The sequence below is a fragment of the Typopeltis vanoorti genome, chromosome 1, assembly GCF_054136105.1.
Source record: "Typopeltis vanoorti isolate ZY-2024b chromosome 1, IOZ_Tvanoo_1.0, whole genome shotgun sequence".
Classification (NCBI taxonomy): domain Eukaryota; kingdom Metazoa; phylum Arthropoda; class Arachnida; order Uropygi; family Thelyphonidae; genus Typopeltis; species Typopeltis vanoorti.
The window spans coordinates 12,831,574-12,858,185 of record NC_143549.1 but is presented as its reverse complement, the minus strand read 5'-3'; the positions used below and the strand labels follow the sequence as shown (position 1 = coordinate 12,858,185).

The window sequence follows — 26,612 nt, the reverse complement described above, 5'->3', positions numbered from 1 at the left end:
TGTTAATGTGTGGAATGAGTTTGAGGGACGAAGTGAGCTGTATGGAGTGATGGACTGCATTTGTGTGGTTATGGTGTGGGTTGCTTGGAGAGACTGCTGCTGGAAGGTAGAGAAGTGAATAGAGAGAATGAATCAGATCGAGTGGGAAGTAATGTGGAAGAGCGGGAGAGTAAGACAGGAGAGATTGAAGAGGTAGTTATGAATGGGGAAGTGAGTGGTATGAGTATAGAAAATGAGAGAATGGGTGTGCAAGAGGAGCAGGGAAACGGGGAGGCTCAGGGTGGACAGGGGTACACAGCATGAGAAAGGTGGATGCTCCAAGAGGAGGTGAGAGCATATGTAGGCAGGAAAGGAATGATCAGGGATCAAGAGGAAACAGTTGGAATTGAAAAGGGGTTTTAAAATGAAGAAGCAGAAAGGGAAATGGCCCCAGTTGAGCATGGAGAGATCACATTGAGTGAGTGGTATCAGTGGAACTAGCTGTAGATCCAGAAATGAGCTGTTGTGTTTGTATACAAATGCTAGAAGTATAACAAACAGGGCAGATGAAATGGTTGCACTAATGGCGTCTGTTCACCCAAAAATTGTCGGAATAAGTGAGACATGGTTGGAAGAGGATGCCATCCTGACAGGAATAGAGATGGAAGGGTATGATGTGTTTCGTGAGGACAGAAGGGGTAAAAAGGGAGGGGGGAGTGCTATTGATGATAGGGAAAGAGTTATGTCCATATGAAGTAGAGATGCAAGAGGGAAATAGTGCAGTGGTTTTGAGGCAGTATGGTGTGAGATAGAGGTGAACGGAATCAAATACTTGGTGGGATGTTGTTATAGACCAGGTAATGTGGATGGTGGTGATAATGAAATGTACAATCAAATAACTACCTCAGACAGTATGTAACAGAGGACACGCGAGGATTGAGAGTCTTGGATTTGGTCATCTCATCAGAGGATGCAATTATAAATGAGGTGTCAAATCATCCACTAATTGGTGAGAGTGACCATGAGGTGATTACTTGGGTGGTAATCACCTCATGATTACCACCCAAGTAATCAATCACCACCTGCAAGCTGGCTCAGAAGACAGCTTGCAGGTGGAATGAGGAGTTAGCTGGAAAAGAGATCAATGCAGCTTGGGAGATTTTCAAAAACTGTTTAGTAGATGCAATGTCTAAATGTATTCTAAGGGTGAGAAGGTTAAATAAGATGGGTGTGAGATGGATGAATAAAGAGATTAAGCATGCGATACAGAGAAAAAGGGCATTGTGGAGGCAGCATAAGAGAAATGGAAATAACCAATTCCATGAGGTTTACAAAGACCAAGCAAGGAGAGTGACTAGGTTGGTGAGGATAGCTAAAGAGAGGTATGAACAGCAGTTGGCTAATGAAGTCAAAAAGAATCTAAGGAATTCTTTCGATATGTAGCCAGCAAAAGAAAGAATAATTATGGAAGGATGACATTGATTGGAGAAAATGGTATAAAGACAGCTGATGCAGAATGTGTGGTGGAGATACTTAATGAACGGTTCATAAAGATCTTTCAATCTTGTGAATGTGACTTCATGGAGGGATTGAGAGCAGTTGATGATGGGGAGGAGAGACTGACTGTAGGTGCGCAAGAGGTGTATGGGGAGTTGAGTAAACTAGATTTAATAAGGCTGTGGGACTTGATAATATATCACCAAGTATTCTGAAAGAATGTGCCAGGGAGTTGACACCTGCCTTGACATTTTTTTTAATATGAGCCTTGCACTGGTCAAGTTCCTAAGGAGTGGAAGGAGGGCAAGATTGTTCCACTTCATAAAGGAGGTGATCGAACTCAAGCATCAAACTATAGGCCTATCTGTGTGTCAGGTGTTGCAGTTAAGTTGTTGGAGAAGCTTGTGAGAACTAGGATCCAGAGTTGGGTTGATAACAATGGCATTATCTTTGAAGGACAGCATGGATTTGCTAAAGGGAGGTCATGTTTTAGTAATCTACTTACTTATTACAATAAAGTGACTGTTTCCTTGGACAGAGGAGAAGGATACACAGTTATATACTTGGATTTCGCAAAGGCTTTTGATAGAGTACCTCATGATAAGTTGACAGTCAAAGGGTTGGATATTAGATTAGTGCATTGGATTGGAGACTGGCTATCTGATAGGTATCAACAAGTTGTGTAATTTGTTGTGGGGTGCAATATCCAGGAAAAGGAAAGTCACTAGTGGAGTGCCTCGGGGGTCTGTTTTAGCGCCATTACTATTTAACTTGTATATTAATGATATTGGCGAAAATTTGGATGGAGATATTCAGTTGTTTGCAGATGATGCAAAGTTAGGACGAACCATGAAGTGTAGTGAAGATGTTGTGGCCCTACAGGAAGACTTGAATAGATTGAGTGATTGCGCACGAAAATGGGGATGTGAATTCAATGTTGAAAAATGTAAGGTTTTAAAATTTGAAAAACAAAGATGGGATGCAGAATTTATTGTTGGAAGTAGAGAAAATAAGAGATCTGGGGGTGATAGTGGATAAGGATCTAAAATTTAGGGGACACATCGCCAAAATTGTGAAGACAACACAAAGACTTCTGGGAATGATGCAGAGGACACTGACGTGTAGAAGTAGATAGATTCTTGTTCCATTGTATAAGGATTTGATTAGGCCACACACATGGACTATTGTGCCCAGATTTGGTCACCGGGTTTTCAGAAGGATGAAGAGATGTTGGAAAGGGTTCAAAGGAGACTAAGGTAGTTTCTGACCTCTGGAATGTCGAGTATGAGGAAAGATTGAGAAGATGTAATTTGCAGAGTCTGGTGGACAGGAGGAAGAGGGGAGATATGATAGAGACTATAAGTTAGTAAGGGGTTGTTATAGGATCAATGCTGCAGAAGTTCTACAGAAAATAGTGGGAGATCGGAGGAGAACCAGAGGTCATCCCTGGAAACTGTATAAAGAGGGTGTGAGTAGGGGAGCGAGAGGCTGATTTTTTTCGTGCAGAGTTGTGAATGATTGGAATGCCTTGCCTGAGAATGTGGTGTCTGCAAAGAGTTTGAATGTGTTTAAAACACGGTATGATGAGCTGTGTGTGTGTGATAAAAGGACCTCCCTGATGAGTCTGACTCCATGAGATCTTGTGGTGGTGGTAATAATAATAATAATAATCTGTCTGTGGTCTGTATATGGTACTGTTTAACAGTACATGGAGAAAGTTTGAGCTGATTTAGCAGCTGCATCTGTAGCTCATTTCCTTTAATTTCAATGTAGCTGGGAATCCAGCACAACTGAACATCAAAATTAAGGATTTTCAGTTTGTGAAACAGGTGTAACATCTCATATAGTACTGGATGTGAATTATGCATAGGAAAGAAGATAGCCTGTAAAGAGCTCAATGAGTCTGTATAAATTATACACTTTTGGTAGCAGTTTTCTTTTATATGAACAAGTGCAAGCTGAATGGCATGTAACTCCGCTGTATAATTACTGCAATCAGGTGGGATCTGGTTGGAGATAATGTCAGGAAACATAGCAGCCAAGAGGTAGTAGTTCATCAGTATAGATAGGCATGAAATCAGAGTGTGCTGCTCTGTGTGCATTAAACAATTGGAGATAGACAGATGATGGCGTATGAGATTTCTGTAGCTGACAAAGTGAGGGGTTGCAGGATGGTGTGCAAATCTGCCATGGAGGGATGCTGTTATGTTTAGTGTAGGCAATGTTGTCAACATTTATACCAAGAGCTTGCACAGTCTCTTTAATACGCATACCAAAATGATGTACACAGTTTGAAGTGTGTGGTATTGAACTTCCCAGTACAGAGAAAAGAGACTAGTCCATGTAGGATGATCTGGGAGAGACAGATAGAAATGATAGCGCTGGTTTATTTGCTTCAACATAAAGACTCTGAGTGGCTGATGTGTGAAAGGCACCTGATGGTTGGATTCCAAATGAGGGAATCCAACCATTGCAGGTTACTCTGTGTTGAAGAATCATACACTTGAGACCCATAATCCAGCTTTGAACATATAAGTGCACGATAAAGATGGAGATATGAAGCTTGATCAGCACCCGACTCAGTGGAGGATAGAGTGCGAAGAAGGTTCAACGCTCTCTTGCACTTTTCTCTAGTTGATGAAAGTGTACTAGAAATGTAAGTTTATTGTCAAAGATCAGTCCCAAGAATTTGGCTTCTGTAGCTACTGGAATAACAGTGCATCCCATTCTTAATTCAAGATCTGCGTGAAGAGTGTGTTTTCGACAGAAGTGTACACAGACACTTTTTTTCTGTTGAAAACCTAAACCCATTACTAAGAGCCCACAGAGAAACATGCAATTGCTTGCTGAAGTTGTCTTTCAATTACCCTCATGTTATGAGAGTGGCAGTAAATTGTGAAGTCATCAACATATAGAGCATTGTTTATAGTGGGAGGAAGCTGTTCAGTGATTGAGTTAATTTTAACAGCGAAAAGTGTCACACTTAAGAGAGCCTTGGGAGAACATCCTGTTCTTGATGATATGATCGAGATAACATATTTCCCACTCTGACTTGGAAAATTCGCCCGGAAAGAAATTTTTTAATAAATACAGGAAGGTGTCCTTTAAGACCCAGTTATAGAGGTCTTTTAATATGCCATATCTCTAAGCTGTGTCATAAGCTTTTTCCATCTAAAAAAAAACTGAAACAAGGTGTTCTGGATTGTGTATTGGAGAGAAGATTGTTGCTCTCTAAATACCAGAGAATTCTGGCATTAACCATTTTCTCTAGTATCTTACAAAGACAGCTGGTCAGAGCAATGGGTTGATAATTATTTACTTGTGTTGGATCTTTTCCTGGTTTTAGGATAGCAATGACAATTGACTTATGCCAAGAATTTGGAAACTCTTCCTCTGTAAGTGTTCTATTGTATAATAAGAGAAGGAGATCCATAGAAGATGACGGTAGATGTTTTATCATTTTATAATGGACGTCATCAGGCCCTACTGCACTAGGGTGAGATAGTAGGAGAGCTATTTTTGTTAGTAGGAGGATATGAAGTTATTGCTGAGATTCTGGCAAAACTTTCTCCCAGAGTGTCTGCAATGGCTTTGGGATGCAATAACACTTCCATTATGGTCTAAGGTAGACAAACAATGTGTTGTATATCTGCCTTTCATTTTCCAGATTTTATCCCATACAATTTTTGGACTGGTCATTTGATTAATTGATGTAGTAAATTGGATCCATGATTGTTTTTGACTCTGACGCCTCACATAGTGCGCTTTGACTCAACACGCTTGAAAGCTATAAGGTTTGATGTGGTGGGATATCTACGAAATATATCCCATGCTTTGTGTTGATCTTTTTTGGATGTCTGACATTCTGGGTTCCACCAAGGCTTTGGATAGAGTGGAAACCGAGATGATGTTTTTTGGGATGGAGGCTGTTGCTGACTGGGCAATGTGCTCTGTTATATCTTTTACTGCTTCATTGACAGGTGCTTGACTAATAGCATCAGCATTAAACTTTGCAAGATGAGAGAAAGTGTTCCATTCAGACTGGTCCATTTTCCATATAGGCATCCGTGGATGTGAACATGGTTCCTGTGAAGACATTGTGCAGAGAACAGGAAAGTGATCACTTCCATATATGTTCTCTTCAACGTCCCAATTGAGCAGTGGAAGAACGGAGGGGGGTAGCAGATTGTAAGATCAATTGCAGAATATGAACAGGTAGGCATATGGAACAAGTATTGAGTTTATTATTTAAAAGGGAGAGGCTATTATTATCAAAAATTCTTTCAATGATTTGATCTCATTTATTAGTGTTGGCACTACCCCAAAGATTATTGAGACCATTTAAGTCACCCATCAAAAGTATGGGTTCAGGCAGTTGCGAGATAAGGTTATCAAGATCAGTTTCATTTAACTCAGCACTCGGTGGTAAATAAATTGAACATACTGTAATAAGAAATCCCACGGAGAAGCAAATCACTACTGCTTCCAGAGAAGTATTAAGTTGGACCTGATGGAAAAGAATATGACTGCCCACTAGGATAGCCACTTCCTCCATGAGCAGGACCACCTCCAGTTCTATCCTTGCATAAAACAGTGAAATTCTTAAAGCTAGGGTCCTCATTAAGTAAGTTTCCTGTAGATAGAAGCAGAAAGGTTCGTGTTTCTGCAACAAAATCTTGATATCATTGATATTCTGGCAAAATCCACGACAGTTCCATTGTACAAATTTGTCTGGCTTTTGGGAGATTGAGGGCTTACCTTTGTCACATTTATATTTATCAATTGTTTTGGGGAAGTATGGAAGACCAGTGTCCATCTCTTCCTCTGGAAGAATATTCAATACGTCTGATGTGTTAGGGTCAGTTGGTAAGTTTAGCTTACTTTCACTGGGTACTGAAGTATCCATTTTTTCCTTGGGAGTATCTGGTGGTTTATCTTTAAGTGATATTTTTGACAAGTGGGTTTTCATCGAGCGGGATCGTTTTTGGAGTTGTCTTTGGAGTAAGGCCACAGGTCATATGATTGATGTGCTCAACAGAGAAGTTTGAGTTGCTACTGTCACTTTCTTAATTGTTACCTTCTCAGCATAAGAAGATCTCAGTAGAGGCAAATGCTGGTCTTGAAATTCATGCTTGCTCTTGTTATCATTCAGGGAATGAGAGGTGTGATTGAAGTCTGATTAGCGGAATCAGACTTCAATTAATGAATTACTGATCATTTAAAACTATGTACAGGTAACCCTCGTATAACGCGGATGTTATGTTCCACAGAAATGCTGCGTTATATAAATCACATTATGCGAGTCTCAGATCACATAGAAAAAGTAGGATTATGTTTCGAAATCGTTTTTTTTTTTAATTATATAAACAACAATGACATATCCAACAAAAAATATATTTTTATTTAATTCAGGTAATTCATGTAAGTTAAGAAAACATATAAACTATAAAACAAATACATAGTATAAAAGTATAAAAATTACAAACTGTACTTAAACTTCATTGCACATAATGCATAAATGTTTTAGGCAAAATAAAATAGTGAATGCGTTAATCTTACATAGCATGAGGATTTGAGGATTGGTTAATAAACACTGGTTTTGTCATGTAATCACCTGATGCATTACTACAAAACAGTACAGTAATTCTATCTTTGGAAACTTTGAATCAAGGAGCTGACCTTTCATTTTTCGAAATATAGGTGTGTTTTTGCACTTTTTTCCAATATAACGTGGATTCATCCGCATTGAACACCTGATCTGCACTATAAATGTTTATAAACTGAGTTTTTTTGTTTAATAAGATTTTCATCCATAGGAATTTTCTTTTGAGGTGCAATCTTCTATCAAAATCATTAGAGATTTCTCCATTTTTCCATTAAAATATCGCGTACAAGAGCACTTATAGTTGACCCAGCAATAAACACTTTCTCGGATTTTATGTTCATTTTGTTTGATTGTTCGAATTGTTGATTCATTTAAATTCAAAGTCCCTGCAAAAACTCCTGGTTTTTCTCCATTTTTCAACCAATCCAAGATTTTGAATATTTTTCTTCGAGAGAAATTAATTTTGTTTTCAATGTTGGTTTTTCCCTTTCGTTGCAGTTTTTGGCCATTACTATAAAAATAATTTTTTACACAAAAAAGCAAGCATTACATATTGTATGTAACTCACCAGAAAATAAAGCGTGCAGCTTGAAATGAAGACACTTATGATTTTTAATGCACTTTCCTGGCAGAAACAAGGACGATTTTCAACAATAAATGTTTTATATAAACAATTGAGGTACATGTGTGCTAAAGGGTATTTCCCCTAATATAAATTCTACTTATAATTACATGCGGGATACAGGCAGACACAAATTTAACAAAGATAAAATTTGATTTTTAAGTCGCGCGGTGAAAAACATGAAAAGATAAAGGGTTACTACAATTTGTAGACCACGTTATATGAGGGTTTCCTGTATTTAGAAATTTATGTACATTTAATCATACAAATACAACTTTTATTTTACAAACGATATTCTATCTTTTTCAATTTAGCTACTTGAATACAAATTCTACCTACAGTTCTTCTTTATGAACTGGTCAATAACATCGTCATAAAAAGTTTGTTGTAACTTTTTATGACGAAAAGGCTGGCTGAAACTCACTGGCTAGACCTACTTTGACTACGTATGCCTGTGTTTAAGCAACAGAGTGAGATAACTTGAAGGGAGCAAAAATGGCTATGTGTGCGCATGAAATCACAGTGCTGCAGCGAGGACCTGGAAGCTCCCACAACCGAGCAAGCCAAGGTAGCTTGACTAGTGTCGGCCTTCAATACACGATGCAAAGCTCAATTATTGCCGCTTAAAATGTCTTCTGTCTGCAAAAACAAAAGCCTAAATGAAATGCTTATAAATGCATTTATAAGCATTTCATAATATTTATTTGTTAATAATATTTATTAACAAATAAATATTACTTCTTTCTCAATTAATGAGCTTGCACAGCAAGCAGAGAATTCAGGTGTGATAGTGGCTAGTTTTCTTTTTGCATCCTGGTATGTTATGCTTTGCTCTGTTTTCATTCTTTATATTTCTTTTTCAGCTTTCCATTTCTGACATGCACGAAAGTAAGCTGGATGATCTCTCTGACAGTTGACACATTTAACTTTTTTTGCACAGCAAGATTTGTTATCATGCTCTTTACTGCCACATCGAGCACAGGCAGTTTATGCATGTCCATATCTCTGACATTTAAAGCATCTCAGTGGGTTAGGGATGTACATTCTAACAGGACAGAAACTGAGATATCCTGCTTTTACAGATGTTGGAGGCATAGGTGTATCAAAAGTAAGGATGATGTTCTTGGTTGGAACTAGGCGACAATCCCTACGTATCAGGATGCACCTCACACCTGTCACTCCTTGATCTTTAAGTATTGAACATATCTCCTCATCAGCAACATCAAGGTGATCCCATTCTGATATCACTCCTCTACAGGAGTTAAGCGTTTTATGAGGCATTACTGTAATTTTGTTCCACCATTGTTGTTGCTCTCAGTAGTTTCTCAGAATGTTGCTGACACAATGTTTCCACAAGGGCATCACCAGAATGCAATTTTGGGAGGTCCTGCCAGTCCTTCTAAACCTTTTTGAATAAAGAAGGGTGACATTTTCCCTATGGTTTTTCACCTGTAGCATGAACGATTAAAAATGTTGGTACATTTATGTTAGCATCACATGTCTTTTGTTTCTTACTTCTGTTTCCATATGCTGTATTTACGGTGTTATATCGATGTTTCTATATGATTTATGCTTAATTAGTTGTTTACTTAAATCTATCCTTTCTTACCTAAAACCTTATACAATCAAAATCCTACCGGCTGCTCTATTGTTAAATATTTATCTTTTGTGATTTATTCTCTTTATTCGCTTACTTTAATCTTATTCTTATATCTAGGATTGTTTCCTCTTAGGATACTAACAAATTTATATATTGCTGTGCCAGCCAGTATCCTACAGCAGAAAAGATCCTTGCTCAGGGAGACATTACTAGAGTCTGAATATTATTAATAATAATACTATTAATAATAATATTATTAAATGAAGTAATACTACCTTTCAGTAGTATTACTCGCAAGAGAAAACTAACAAACATTCTGATGTTACTGAGATACTAAATTCTACTATTCCTATCACATCAAGTTAATCCTATCGCATACAAAATTACAAAAGATCTCTTCCAAACAATTCTTCTTACTCTCAAAGGAGAGTAACTTTCTAAATAGAGACTGTCCACAGAGTTCTTTAGAATACAGTTCTTAATTTCACATTTGTAAACAATCTTCTCTCTTCCAATGAACTTTCACACAAAATTAGAGAAATTGCACTTTACCGAGCTTTTTCCGCGCCGTTCTGCACCACGTGTATGTCTGGATACTTCTCACCCATTGGCTGTCCATACGGCAATGTAGGGGTTACGCTATCTTCATCCCTTCTGCCGAAAACGGACTCAAATCTTTGCATTCAGGAACAACTCGATGGGACTTTTCAGTGACGGCTTGATTCTGCTAGGAATGGAATTTTTATCTTCAGCTTTGCATAGAATCCTACTTCATTTTTAAGAATGCTCACAGTCCAACATCTTATCAAAACAGGCTTATTACATAATAAGCCTGTTTCATCAGCATTAAATATCTGATCATCAGTATAATTTCCTTCTTCGATGATCTGTTGCAATTCACCAGGAAAACTAGTGCTGCTTTTTCATCAGCACTTGCAATTTCACCTTGTACACGAACACTACGAATGCTCGATCGCTTTTTGATCAAACCACCTTGAACTTGCAGAGAAAGTTTCTTCCACTACTGATGCCGAATCATTTTCGCTTTCTAATTGTTTTCTTTTTAAAGTTTCAAACAAATTCAATGCTTTTGTTTTTATAGTCATTTGACTAAGAGGAATTCTCTTTTGATTACAATCTTCTATCCACACTGACAATAGCGTTTCCATTTCAATCATAAGTTGGCTTCTGTTTCTTGTAGTTTGGGACACAGACGAGGTCGATGCACTTTGTCCTAGTTGCTTATAGTTTGCAGCATGGTCTAAAATATGGCGAACAGTTGATTCATTTAGACCGTACTCTCTTGCAATTTTGGCTTTGGTTATGCCTGCTTCATACTTATTTATCATATGCAACTTATCTTCTAAGCTAATCACTCTACATTTCTTCTTGATAGCTGTAGACTTGAAATCATCCTTGTTTTTTTAGCATTCATTGTAGGGGTAAATAAGAAGAGAAATTAATATCCACGTGTACTTCAGGCAAGGGCGAATAGTTACTGGTAAGTGGTGAGAAGGTGCCATCGGAAAAAACGAAGCGCTACAAGAGAGTGATACCTGGAGAGTGGCGACTCGAAGTGGTTGCATATGTAGTGGGCTACATCTCACAGCCGTGATAATTCAAATTTGGACCGCAATAATTGGAATTTTGGTATCAAATTATAAACCGCGATAAATCGAGAATCGCGATAATCGAGGTATTCCTGTATATTAAATGATACAAATGTTTGCCAATGATACAAAGTTAGGTAGAATTATCAGGAGTAGTGCTGATGTTAATTCTCTAAAGGAAGATTTGAATAGACTTAACTTGGATAAATGAGTGAAGTTGCAATTTTAATATTAATAAATGCAAGGTGTTACCCTTTAGGATACAGAGATATAAGACTACATGTTGTATTGGTGGAACTGTACTTCAGAAAGTGGATGAGATTTGGGATCTTGGAATGATGGTAGACAGTGGACCGAAGTTCTGAGGGAACATCAAGTATTGCAAAGAAAGACTGCATATCGTATCGCTGCTATGATAGAAAGTATACATTGATATGTAGGGATAAGGAGGTGGTGGTGATGTGCCGTTATATAAGGCACTGGTCAGACCACACATGGACTATTGCACTCAAATTTGGTCACTTAGTTTTCATTGTGATGTGGAAACAACAGAGAGAATCCAAAGATGAATGACCAAAGTGATATCAGGACTCTGGAGTGTTGGTTACAAAAATCTTAAAAAGCTATATACCTGGGTTTATATTTAGATGTTTAGGATCTAATACCATTTCCAGGGATTCCCAAATTAGATCCAAAACATCTAAATATAAATCTAAGTATCAACTTGTCTGAATATATGAATATCATAGCCATCATTAGCCAAAAGCATGCACAGCATGCTGAACAATGAGAAATGTTTTAAAAAACATCAGTCTCTTCTATAACTACATAGTGGTTTGTTACCTTCATTAGTCTTGACTATTTGTCTACTAATTGTATGTTTACATCTGAAGACATGTTATGAATTAAAACATGTTCCCATTTCATATTCTGGTGTTCTGCCTTATAAACTCTTATGCATTCATGAACCAGTAAAGTTTATATGCCTCTCTCTTGCTCTCTCTCTCTCTCTCTATATATATATATACAGTTGATCCCCGAACAACATGGGGTTAGAGGCGCTGACCCCCCCTCACGTTGTTCAAATATCCACATACAACTTTTGACTCCCCAAAAACTTAACTACTAATAGCCTACTGTTCAGCAGAAACCTTACTGATTACATAAACAGTCAATTAACAACGATAACATAAACAGTCAATTAACACATTTTTTATGTTATGTATGTATGTATTATATACTATATTCTTACAATAAAGTAAGCTAGAGAAAAGAAAATCATAAGGAAATGAAAATACATTCCCAGTACTGTACTATATTTATACATACCGTAAGTTTACTTATCTGTTTATAAAATGAATCATATACCTGTCAGTATTCGTGAACCTATGTCAGTATTGTCTCATATGATACAAAACACTGTAGATGTTATACGTATTACTAACACAAGACATCAAAAATGAAGAGATAATATGAAAAAGAAATTATTCATATTTATTTACAGGTATAATGATTCATGCATTGATAATGAAGCAGCAGCAATATGGTTGCTTTATGGTAGTCTAGTGCAATTGATACAATTACTTCGCGGTAGCCTAGCCTATACACTAATGAATGAATTGTTATAAAATTTTTATTATATGCTAATTAACTAATTAATAACAAATAATTTTATGCAGTTATGATTTAATACTGCATCTTTCCATTTGTTTACGTTTCTCTCGACTGTGAACGTACATTCGGTAAGTATTTATGTGCGTATTGATAAATTGTTGTTGTTAAGTGTTGATAATTTTTAACTTTTTATAATAGATTTGTGTATATTTTATGGTGATAAATGATAAACTAGACTAGTATCTATGTCATGAATGCATAATACTAGTCTAGATAAACTAGACTAGTGTTATGCATTCATGACATACTTAACTTTATCTTAATTTTTTTGATTTGGACGGATTTTTTTTTTTTTTTTGAAAACCTATAGTCAACTGGCACCAATGTGGATTTTTTCTTTACTTTTATGTATTTTTATAGTTTTTATTTTTTATAGCCCAGAAACTCTACTGCAGAGAACAAATATGGAACTTTTTTAAGCTGCTTGAGGCCCCCAATATGCGAGCAGTGGTCTCACACTAGATGATGGAATTCTTTTCTCCTGCTCAAAGATAATTTAGGCTGTTTAATTAAAGTTAATTTAAGTTAAGTCTTTAAGTCTCAGCCCTGGTAGAGTTCAAGGGAGTGGAAAGAATGCCAAATAATTCCCTTGCATAAGGTAGGTTCTAAGACTGAAGTAACAAATCATAGAGCAATCAGTATCTCAAGCATGGTGATAAAAGTACCGGAAAATTGATCAAAAAGAAAATTCAAGAATGAGGGATAAAATTATGATACTGTATGAGGGGCAACATGGCTTTGTGAAGGGTAGGTCATGCCGTAGTAATTTACTAACTTTTTATAATAGAGAACAGCTGAGTTGGATAAAGGAAATACATGATTCTGCAAAAGCATTTAACAGAATATCACATGGAATTCTGTCATGCATATTAGAACAAATGGGGTGGATATGACAATGGTTATATGGATAAGAGGGTGGCTGTGGACAGATATCAAAAAGTGGTATATGGAGGAACAGAATCAAGGCAAAACAGGTGACTAGTGGTGTGCCACAAAGTTCAGTGCTGGGACCACTACTGTTTAATTTGTACATAAATGACATAGTAAATAACCTGAAAGGAAATATTAAGTTGTTTGCTGATGATGTGAAATTAGGTAGATAATAGTTATAAAGGATATGTGGAAAGCTTGAAAGACGATTTAAATAGGCTATCAGTATGAGTAAAAGATACTGAGTATCAGTTTAATGTGGAGAAATGTCAAGTTATGCATTTTGAGATAAATAGATTACAAGCTATGCACCACATTGATGGAACTGTACTCCAAGAAATAGATGAAGCTAGAAATTTAGGGGTGGTGGTAAACAGAGTTTGCTTGGCTACTGAAGAACACACTAACAAGTAGAGATAAGGAAGTTAGTTATGAGCTTAGGTCTGGAATCCTGGGTTTCTTATGGATGAGGAGAAGATTCAGAGCCGAGCAACCAAGATGGTGAGTGTGGTCTGTGGAATGTTTGAGGATAGATTGAGGTGTGTGGATTGCAGAAGCTGGTTGATAGGACAAAAAGAGGGGATATGATAGAAACTTTTAAGTTGCTTAAAGGGTTCTGTATGATTGATGCAGGGGAAATTTTTCAGCACTTTGCTAGAGAGACCAGAACAAGAGGTTATCCCTGTAAGTTGAATAAAGGTGTGATTAGTAGGGGTGGGAGGACTAGATTTTTTTTGCTTGGAGAGTTGTGATCAAGTGGAATGGGTTGCCAGAGTCAGCTGGGAGTGCTTTGTCTATTAATGGTTTAAGGAGAGGTAAAATAGATTGTGTGAATAGTTTAGGCCTCTCACGATGACTCTTAGGACTTCATGGAGATGCCTGTACAATAATAATAATCTTTGTAACACTTCTTTGCACCCTTTTCACAGCTCCTTTATCCCCTTGGATCATGAGAGAACAAATCTGCACAGTAGTCTAGGTGTGCTCTTATCAAGACCATGTAAAGAGACAAAATAACTTCTTTATCCTTCTGTGTAGAAGGTTGGTCCCAACACCACAATTATCCTCTGAGCCGAATATGCAATTTTTGCTATGTGACCTCTGAATTTCAGATTCCTATCCACTCTAATGGAAGATCGCTAGCCTCATCAGTTTCTAGCATTACTCCTCTAATACACACTCGTCCCATAAATACTGTTACAACTTCTGCACATCCATGTGCTGCCTCAGAATTACATGAATCCCAGTTCTGTTAGTGGTGCTGTGTGCAGCCAACATTCACATATTTATCAGTAGAGAGAGAGAGAGTTGTCTAGCTGTACGGGTTAACATGTAGTGGGAAGATTATGAGAACTATGTAGCTGATGTAGCTGTAATAGCAATTCACAAGGTTGGAATGCAGCCACATGTTATTTTCAACATGCTAAAAACACTCAGGATCAGTAGGATGTTTGAGTATTGGACTATTAACTGTTATAATGATACAGAAAATGTATCTGACAGCCAAAGAACAGGTCAACCATACTGTCCTCAGGTCGACTTCACAGCCCTCACAAGCTGTTGTGCTAGGACACAACAGCTTGTGAGGGCTGTGAAGGCATGGTTCTAAAATAATCCCATGAAAATGTAGAAAGTGTTGTTGTGAGAGATGAACATTTTGCAGAGAATGATCACGTGTACCAACGATGACCTGAGGGCGAGAGCTTATCATTCTATTGGACACTTCCTAATACCACAACTTATGGTGGAGGGTGATAAAATCAAAGGGACTTCTCTGGCAGTAAGCAAACAACAGACACAGAGATATCCTCTTCACAGATGTGGTTTTCACCACTGAAGAGTCATTTAACTGCCAAAACAATTAGGTGTATTCCTGGGATGGTCGCACAACACGTACCATACCACCTAGGATTCAGAGGTCATCACCTGTATCAGTGATGGTTGGGTGGGGGAGTGACATATTAGGGGGCATCCAAGTTGAAAAATCTACCAAAATGCATCAAGACACTATGCTGGAACCTGTCGTATGGCCTGAACAACACCTTGTTTCATGGTAGGCAGTGAAGTTTCCAACAGGACTCAGCCCCTGCACACAAGGCAAGGACCACACAACAGCAGTTGGAGGCAAATGTGTCTAACCACATATCTTCATCTGTTAGCAATCTGGAAGTCACGATGTGAATCCACTGGTCTTCAAATTGTGGTCAGAGCTTGAGAGTAGTCTGCAAGAAATAACATCCCAGCATTGCCAACCTGAAGGTGGATTTAGAGCAAAAAGTAGAGGTGATCCCACTGGATGTTTTGCATATCGCCATCGATATGTGGCCTCACAGATTTAGGAGCATACATGAAGGCAAAAGAGAACATTTCGAACATTGAGTGCTACTATGTATGTGTGTTTTGTACCTACTGAAATCTCTAAATGATTTACCAAGAAAGATTTGTGCTGTTCAAGTTGTAACAGTGTTTATTACTAGACTAGATATAATATGCCACTGGAAATTTCATCCTGCCAAAGTGCATAACTTTACACTTACTGAAAATGAACAGATCACTATTATCATTTATCCAAATTTACAGCCTATTCAAATCATTCTCTAAATGTTGGATATCAGCAGCATCCCTGATTGCTCTGCCTATCCTTGCATCACCAGCAAACAAATGAACATCTCCTGTTAGGTCCTAATGTTATTAATGTATAGACTGAACAACAATGATCCAAGGACCAATCCCTGAGGTACACCACTGTCCACCTTAAATCTAGCAGATTCCCATCTACCATATATCACTTTTTGATACCTGTCTCTCAATCATCCACTTATCAAAGTCAAAAGCTAACATACCAAAACTACGTTCTTTAATTTATTTAACAGCCTTTCATGTGGTACCCTATCAGATGACATAGAAAAATACAAAAATATCATAGGTTATCCATTCCCTTTATCTGAGACAGTCATAACATTGTTGTAACATATGAGCTAATTATTCAAGACCTCCCTTTACAGACAAGATTATAGCTTGTCTGTAAAGCCATTTCTGCATGCAAGTTCTTACCAACTTCTCTAAAATTTTAATGATCACTCCAGAGATACTAATAGATCAGTAGTTAGATACTAATTTTTTCACTATCCTTGTTCAACAGAACTATCATACCATCTTTCCATTCCTGTGACATATTTCCAGAGCTGCAACTCAAGTCATACAAATGGGTCAAAGGTATAGCCAATACAGCTGAACATTCCTTTAACATACATGCTGATATTCTATCTGTCCCTGTTGCTGAATTCTTATTCGTTATATAACAGCTTTGATCTGATTCTCATGCACCTGTATCTCTTCATTCAACATAGCAGTAGCACTGTGCACCTGGCTGATATACACAGCTCAGAAAGAAGTCAATGGACATCCCCACAGGCAAGGTGCACCGTGGCATGTAATGAGTCACATGTTTGTAGCCAATATAAATTGGAGCAATATTGATGCTTCCAATTCAGTGCAACTGTGTATGAGTGAAATGGCTGTGAGAAAGGAACTGGCAGAGTTTAAAAGAGGCATTGTAATAGGATGTCATGTTGCAAGCTTATCTGTTTGGCAAATTGTTGACAAACTGAGCCATCCCAGGTCAACAATGTAACTGAGGATCACAAAATGGGTTTCCATAGCAGAAGAACAATATGCATGTCCAACATTACCCAAACCAACCTACAGCATTGTCTTCAGTGGTGCAAAGAGTGTACAGTGGAATATGGAAGCTTGGAAAGCTGTATTATGGTGTGACAAATCATGCAACACACTCTACAAAGCAGATGGGCAGTGTGGGTGTGTCGATGCCCAGTGAACACCTTTTACCAGAGTACGTAACTCCAATTATGAAATTCAGAGATGGCGGTGTGATGGTACGTTTTTGTTTTCCCTGGTTTGGCCTCAGACCTCTATTTGTGATGCCACAAAATACTGAACTCTGAGAGATATCTGGAGTGCTTCCTATTTTGTAGCATTTCTACAGAACTGACCATTATCTTTTTCAGCAAGACAATGCATCATGTCATAAGGCTGCTGTTGTAACCGTGTGGTTTGTGGACATGAAAATCACCACACTTGACTAGCTTCCCCAGAGTCCTGATCTAAACCTTATTGAATCTATGTAGGATGAACTGCAGCATCCGATGAGGTAAAGGAATGCCCTCTCCACAACAGTCCAGGTTCTAATTACATGCCTAGAGGAAGAATGGTCCAAAATTCCCATTGATCACTATTGCACGCTTGTGGAAAGTATGCCCCGTACAATTGTTGCAGTCACCGCAGTGAAAGGAGCTCCTACATCTTATTAAGGTAGGCACCATGGCTGTTGGTTTCTCACACTATGGTATCCTTTGACTTCTTTCCAAGCAGTGTATCTTAGCAAAGTGGGCATTCATTAAACTGAACAATCTCATCAGCTTTTAACAAAAGAATACCATTGCTTAAGTTAAGGGATATGACATCCCATATAGTTTCTTAGTCGAATAAGAAACTCAAAGAGTTTCATGCCGAATATAGTAGAAACTATATAAAGTTTGGCGATTCCAAGCGTAAGCAAATACCTGGATACTGCAGCAACTGACCCTTAAGGTAATGCAAGCAAGGGTCAGTTGCTGCAGTATCCAGGTATTTGCTTACGCTTGGAATCGCCGAACTTTATATAGTTTCTACTATATTCGGCATGAAACTCTTTGAGTTTCTTATTCGGTTAAGAAACTATATGGGATGTCATATCCCTTAACTTAAACAAGTCTTATGTCGCCGAATTGAAGCCTTTGGCTCTTCATATAGCTAAGAATACCACTGCATTCAGTAAAGTTCTTTTTTCACACTGGATTGCCTTGAGCCTGCCTTGTCAATTTCTTTTCATATTCTGATTTAGCTTTTCACACAACACTTGTAACTTTTCTGGCCTGTGCTTTATATATTTCATAATACCTTTCACTCTTATTCTCATGATATTTCTTTCACATCATCATCATCTTCTTCTTATGGATCTCTTACTTAATAAGGTTGCAGCACATCCATTTCAGTCTCAATATTTTTTCTTCTAACTCTAGAGATACATGCAGATATTGACTCATTTAAGAACTTTATCAAAAATTCCTATGCATTGATGACTAATTTTAAATTAGAGGAGCTTTATGAAAAACTTCAGCAATAATATATAGTCATATTCATAACTGAGATTCCTTCTGATGCTATGATCAAATCAAACACTCTTTGATCTCAAGTCCCTTCTTTCACAAGCTGTTTTGAAAAAGTTTTTGCAACAACACAATAAATTCTCCTTCATTCTTATCATGGGATTTCTCTTCTACCTAATCAATGGAATTAACATAACAATAATGGGGAGCTCACTAAGAGTGTGGTCAAGAAATATAGGGTTCAAGTTCTTTCTCATGGCATGTAGTGTTTGTGTGGATTAGGCTTCCATTAGATGTTGTTAGTAAATCATCAGTGAACATGTTCAATTAAAGAAATGACAGGTATTTAGGCAAGAGTAATAAATCCCTGGAGAAACCATAATAATAATGGTAATATTATTGTGCAGGGATCTGGTTTCATGTTTTTTTAAGATGATGTGGAGAGAGAGAGTGCAAAAGTGTGAAAGACGACAGAGATTGTGAATGTAAATTATGAAGAGAGATTGAGAATGTGTGGCCTGTAGATACTAGCAACAGGAGAAATAGGCGTGATATGATAGATCTACAAAGTTCTGAATGACTCATACAGAGTACTGGTAAACAGAATTTTTCGTTTTACAGACGTGAGGAGATGAGAGGGCATCCTTGGAAGGTGAGAAGGAATGCACAAAAGAAAATTATGATAGCTAGATTTTTTTGTCTCAGAGGAATATGTGTTTAGAATGGATTCAAGAAAAGGTATGGCAGATGGTGATGTGCAGACTCCCTCAACAAGTTCCTGACTTCCTACAAGTTGTCTCTATTAACAATAATAATGAATAAAAAACTGAGTTCACTGGATACTCTGCATAAGCTTTTGTAAATCTGAAAAGTGTACTTTTCATTAACAGATTATAGCATAAGTCATACTAAAATATTAGTGAAAAAACTGAAATCAGATTATTTTATCGATTTTTAATAATAACCTTACCCATGAAAGGTTTGAAAATGGCATATTAGTGCCACGAGTAGTACTAATTTTATATCTAAGGATTAGATCATCAGGAACTCTAGAGACCGAGTATGGTACTATTCAGATTTCCAATAAGTAGGATGATGGTCTTACAATGGATGTTGAAAATCATCCATTACCTAAAAGATTACAGAATATATACACTATTAAATGGACTGTTAAAAATATTTTTTATATTATTTCCTGTAAATTAATTTTTTTAATTTATAAGTAAGTTATAACATTGCTTGGTTTTGTTAAATAACAAGTTAACATTCAGATCACTTAGGGATGTGAAAAGGGACAATAATGAAGTGCAAATTCAAGGAGAACAGTTGGATTTATTATTATTATTAGTCACCTCCAGGGAGTCCAAAGACTCATCGAGGGAGGCCATCTGCTCTACAACTCTGCTCCACCAACTGACCGCAACTACACCAACGCCATCTGCCGCCGAGCACCACCACCACTAGTGTTTCCACAGACAATCACAAACATCCATGCCCACGGCAGGATTCGAACCCACAGCCTCTTGACTGGAGAGCAGACATGCTAACCACTCGGCCAGCCAGGCTGGCAAAGAAGGTGGAATGGATAAGGAAAAAAAGAAAGAAATAGCTCAAGGAAGGTATGGAAAAGTTGCATCTAATAACTGGTGTCAGTGAATCTTGTTATAGATCCAGGAATGAGCTATTATGTTTGCATAAGTATCATAAACAAAGGAAACGAAAAGGTTGCATTGAGTGAATTCATCCACCCAAAAACTGTTGGAATACTTTTTTTTAAAAAAAATCTAATGCACACATGAAAGGCAACAAGACCTATAGCACATCAGCGCTATGTATGGAAAAGAGGAACAGAAGAAAAGAGGAATCTGTTCACATTTTGTGAGATATGGTTGGATGAGAATGACATCCAACCACATCCTGACAGAAATAGAGATGGAAGAGTAAGATGTTTTTTGTGAAAACAGAAAGGGTAAAAAGGGAGGTGGAGTACTACTGATGAAGGTAGAGATGTGAGAAGGGAATAGTGACAGCAGTTTTGAGACAGAATAGTGTGAGATAGAGATGAATAAAATGAAATACTTAAATGGATGTTGCTAAAGACCTTAATGTGGAGGATATTGACCATGAAATGTATGAGCAAATTAGCAAACAAATAAGAAAAGGATGATCATTATGGGTGATTTTAATTGTGGCAATATAGACTGAGATGACAAGACAACAACAGGAAGTAAAGAAAATGAATTTCTCTGAGTTTTTTTTTTTTTTTAACCACTTCAGACAGTATGCAACAGAAGGCTATTGAGGAGTGAGGGTGTTGGATTTGATCATCTCATCACAGGATGTCATAATAAATGAGGTGCCAAATCTTTCTCCAATTGGTGAGAGTGACTATGAAGTGAGGAAAGAGTACAAGTGTATATATGGAATTACAAGACTAGTGATTATGAGAAGCTCAGGAGACAGCTTACTGCTGAAGAATAGAATGAGGAGGTGGGTGAAAAGGAGATCAATGCTATTTGGGTGCTATTTAAGAACTATCTAGTAGAATCAAAGTCTAAATGTGTATTCCAAGGATCAGAAGGTTAAATAAAGTAGGTATGAAATGGATGAATTAAGAGGTTAAGCAGGCAATACAGAGAAAGAAGGCATTATGGAAGCTACATAAGATGAGTAGTAATAATCAATTCAATGAGGAGTGCAAAGAACAGGCAAATGCGGTTACTCAGTTGGTAAGGTTAGCAAAAGTGTATTATGAGCAGCTAGCTCATAATACACTTTCTATACACTTTCTTCTACAGACTATACACTTTCTTCTATCCATCCTAAGAGCCATTTTTCAGCCACATTTGCAATATACCCTTTCAATTTTAACTCACAATTCAATAGCACATCCATAATATCTTCATCAATTTTCTGCAGTCTAGGTCCATATGTGATACACAGTAATTTTTTTCATTCCAAAATGTATAACCTTACATTTTGCTATATTAAACTGAAACTATTTTCCATTACCCATACTTTCTATTTAAATCATCCTACAAGATCTCCATCAAGAATTATAACATTGCAGGAAAACTCATGTAAAAAACTTTATTAGCATAGAATTTTTGCCTAAGTATCATAAGCATCATCAGTACAAGATCATAGAATGGCAATTAAACATATTAACAGACAATTCTAAAAAGCACCACCTAATTAGGAAATGTAAAATAATTATAAAAGGTCAATAATTTCTTAACTTATTAAAAAAAATATATATATATATATATATATATTTAGACAAAATAAAGTTAGAAAGATTAGCTGATTAAAAAGTACTATCTCCCACAAAGGAGAATATAGGTAGACCACAGGACAGTAAAGTCAAGTTTCATGTTTCTTTATAAAGTCATTCTATGAGGAAAATGACTTTTATGAAGAACTCTTATCTAGTTCCAATGAATTCTCTTTTATCTTCTTGTACTGATAATGCTTATGAAACTTAGGCAAAAATTCTACACTAATAAAGTTTTTTACGTGAGATTTTCTCTGGTGTTATAATTTTTTTCAATATGCCAAGTCATTGTATTTCATTATTGAAACAAAGATTGTCATCATTTTTATTAACTATTGCTCTACCCCATTTTGCATCATTAGCAAACAACTGAATACTTCCTTCAAGATCACGTATGACCTATCCCTCACAAATTCATGCTACCTTCCAAACAGTATCCCATTTCTGAATTTTGCCCTTAACCAACTTCTTCAATAACTTGACCACCACTCCCTGTGATGCCTGATTAGATGATAGTTTGCTACTCCAGTTTTAGAGACTTCTTTATGTAATGGAACTACTTTCCTCCTTCCCAATTCCTTAGGACCACAGCTATGATTTAAATTAAAACAAACAGATCAAAGACACTGAACACTCATAATACACAAGCCATTATACTAGCTGATCTGATAGCCGAGTTCATGTCAAGATTTTACAATACCCTATTTATACCTCTAGTTCATCTACCACTACATCACCTTCTGTCACATTTGTCACTGCAATATTTCCAGCTTGATGGTACACCTCTGCAACAGCAGTTCAACTTGTATTTTGCATGATTTAGTCACCTCACTACCATCAGAATCTGTGGAAATTATATCAAAGTCATTCTTTCTTTTACTTGCTGCAAGAACTTTTTGGGATTATCTTTGATTTGCATAGCTAATTTCCTCTAGTATTCAGATTTTGCTTTCCATACCTTACTGATTAACCCTCTAGTCTGTAAGGTTCATCTCTGCTGATCACATTCTCTTTAAATTCACTCCACAAACATTTTTTTTTTTTTTCCTCAATGAAACAAAATGAATATGGATGAACAAAAAATACTGAAAATAGTTCTATATTAATAAGTCAGGGATAGTTAATAAAAACTTAGGCTAGTTGTGGGCCTAGGGGCTACTGAACTTCATGTACATTTTATGCTACTGTACTTTATGTAATACCAGGAGCACTAAGAACAAAAGAGAAGAATCTTTAAAAGTTACATTATTAGTGAGACACCTCTGAGAGATGATATAGTTAGTAGGCTAGAATGTAAGAGAAGGTATAGCATTTTCAGTAACAACAGAGAGGACAGGTGAGTGGGAAGATGTACTGCTGATGACAGCAAATAAACTGCATACAAAATGAGAAGAAGTTCAGCAGATCAGTGATAGCATTGCATTCAAGGTTATCTGATGTGAGATAAAGACCAACAAGACAAAACATATAACTGGTCACTACAATAGGCCAGTGGATGCAATGGATGCACAGCTACAAATAAGCTTAATACATGAAGGACAATTAATTATTATGGAGAACTCCAACCATATGAGAACGCAAACTGGAAATGGTACTCATTCATTTAATTCTCACTTGATTTATCCTTCTGACTTTAGTTATGCAGTCAACTACCACTACTTCTTTCAAATGTCCCTTTATCAAAGTTACCTAATCTCATACAGAGATAGCAGGGTTTTTTCTTCCAGAAATTTTGGTTTTTTGTCCTGCATACAGACAAATCAGCTTTGAGAACACTGCAATTTATAGACAAAAAATACTAGTGGTGGCGGTGGGCAGTAGATGGCATTGGTGTAGATGATGATAGTAGTGGTAGTTCGGTATGGTTAGTGGATTAAGTGATGGAGACGGACAGTTGTAGAAGTTGGTGCCACTCCCTCGATGAAGTCTTTGGACTCTTTGGAAGCATCACATAATAATAATACCACCATGCGCATCATCCTTTGCAGCCCCTGGCCTACAGTAACAGCAACTAACCATATATTTTGTCCTGTTGGTCTCTATTTCACATCTAATAGTTCAGAATACACTACCTTCATTGACCTATAGCTGAAAATTTCACTTTGACTGCAGTTCACCTGCTTTCATTGGGAATACCTCTTCCCACCCCTCCTGTTCACTCTACTACCCTTGAAAAATACAGTCCATTAGATATCATCGTTTGTCAGCCGTGACTCACTAATGCCAATAGCTTTTAGCTAACAAAAACTAACTAATGCCAAAAATTCATTCCCTTTGTTCAGAGTATTCCTGGAATTAGTGTGCATAACGTGTAGTAGTTTATTGTACAATGAAAAATGTAGAAAATTCATGACTAAACAAACACATGTAATAACCACAGTAACAAGTTTTAATAAGTAAATATTTCATCCTAAGTATCTTAGGATATCGTCAGTATAGGTAATTCAAACAATACTAGGAATAACATACAGTTAGGGTGCATGATTACAATGGAATCCCAATATGCATGCAGTAGCGTGTTATAGAATTAAATTAAAATATATCTGGAGGGAAAAAAAAAAGATTACATTAAAAATAAGATAACACACACACACACACACACACATATATATAAAATTATTTTACACAATTTCGTATGACAATTTCCCATACTTTAGGAATAGCAAGTACGTCATTACGGTTTAGATTTGGTCTGTGAAGTAGTGCTTCAGCACTTTCTTTATATAAACGTTCATGTTTATATAAAGATATATGTAGAAGTTTGGTCTTTTTTCAATGGATCCTATGGTTTGGGTTTTCAACTCTGCGTTGTGTGATTTCTGTAGTTTGATAAGACGGATATGGTCTTGATGTTCCGAAATGCATTTATGAACAGATCTACCTGTTTGTCCATAGTAAGACAATTTACAGGAGCATGGAACCTTGTACATGCCAGGTAACATCAGAAGTGAGAGTTTCTCTTTAGGAGAAGCTAACATGCTATAGTTCTGGTTGATTGGTTTGTAGGTAGTAACAAGTTTGTATTTCTTCATAATTTTTGAAAGACGTTCAGAGATGCCTTTGACATAAGGTATGGGAATCATACGGGCTTGTTCTTGGCTAGGTTGATGTGTGGGAAAGTGACTGATGATTTTTTTGAGTTGTTTTAAGATTGTATCCATTTAGTATGGCTGTATTTTTGATTATTTCCAATTCTTGGTTTAGAAATTCTTCAGAGAAGCAGAATCTGTGTGCTCTGGTTACTAATGATTTAATGATGCCAAATAGATTACATTAAAGATTATATTTTTAATGTAATCTATTTTTTTTCTCTCCAGATATATTTTAATTTAATTCTACAATATGCTACTGCACGCATATTGGAATTCCATCGTAATCATGCACCCTAACTGTATGTTATTCCTAGTATTGCATGAATTAACTGTACTGACAATGTCCTAAGATACTTAGGATGAAATATTTACTTATTAAAACTTATTACTGTGGTTATTACATGTGTTTGTTAGGTCAAAGTGTATTAGTGGTCCACAGCTTACAATTTTTATTAACTATACCATTCTGATTTCTTATCTACAGAACTATATTCAGAATATTTTGCTCACTCTCATAAGTGCTCACTTGCCTACGTGCATATTCAAATGTATCTCACTTCTAATAATTATAGTTTTCCTGGTTTTGTTCCTCCTGTGTTAATTATCATGTCAACTGTGCCAGTTATTATTATTATTATTACAGGCAACTCCAAGGAGTCATTAGACTCATCGAGGGAGACCCCAAATCATATTCATCACAACTATTCAACATTCATACAGTATCTATCATACCTCGCCTTAAACTCATTCACTGTCACAGCATCCACCACAGACTCTAGCAGCCCATTCCACTCATTCACCACTCTGAAAGTAAAGAACCCAGCTCTAACACCTTTACTAACCACACTTTTGCCCAGTTTCCATGGATGTCCCCTAGTCCTCCCACAACCAGCCCTGTTCTCAAAAATATCTTCTGAATTAATTTTATAGAAACCTTCAGTAATTTGAATGTCTCAATCATATCTCCCCTCCTCCGCCTATCAACCAATTTTTGCAACCCACAAATCCTCAACCTGTTCTCATAAGGTTCATTCCACAGACCTGCTATCATCTTGGTCACTCGCCTCTGGATCCTCTCAACCTTCTCCCCATCAAGAAGAAACCTAAGTGACAAATCTGGGCACAGTAGTCGAGATGGGGTCTTATCAAGACTCGATACAGAGGAACAATAACCTGCTTGTCAACGTATTCTTCAGCAACCAAGTGATTTGATGAGCTGATTTGGCCACTTTTGCAAAGTGCCCTCTAAACTTCAACTCCTTATCTGCCAACACTCCTAAATCTCGTGCCTCATCAATTTCCTGGAGTACAGTTCCACCAATGTAGTAAACTGCTGCTAATCTGTTCATCCCAAAAAGTATAACCTTACATTTTGCCACATTAAATTGACATCCATTCTCCTTAGCCCAGACCTCCAATCTATCCAAATCATCTTGCAAAATTTTGACATCATCTGCATTCACTATTGCCCTACCCAACTTTGCATCATCCGCAAACAAATGAACTGTTCCTCTCAGATCCTTTCCTATATCATAAATGAACAAATTAAACAGCAGTGGTC

The 26,612-nt window shown here is 37.0% G+C and overlaps 1 protein-coding gene across 1 annotated transcript in view; it reads right to left on the bottom strand.

The window, feature by feature from the left end:
- Nucleotides 1-26,612, bottom strand: part of LOC150109793 (uncharacterized) — a 182,714-nt gene that overhangs the window by 120,449 nt on the left and 35,653 nt on the right. The window contains exon 2 of the mRNA XM_090396219.1: nt 19,656-19,816. Within this exon, the coding sequence (XP_090252345.1) occupies nt 19,656-19,679 (24 nt within the window). The 5' untranslated portion in view covers nt 19,680-19,816. The remainder of the gene's footprint in view (nt 1-19,655; nt 19,817-26,612) is intronic.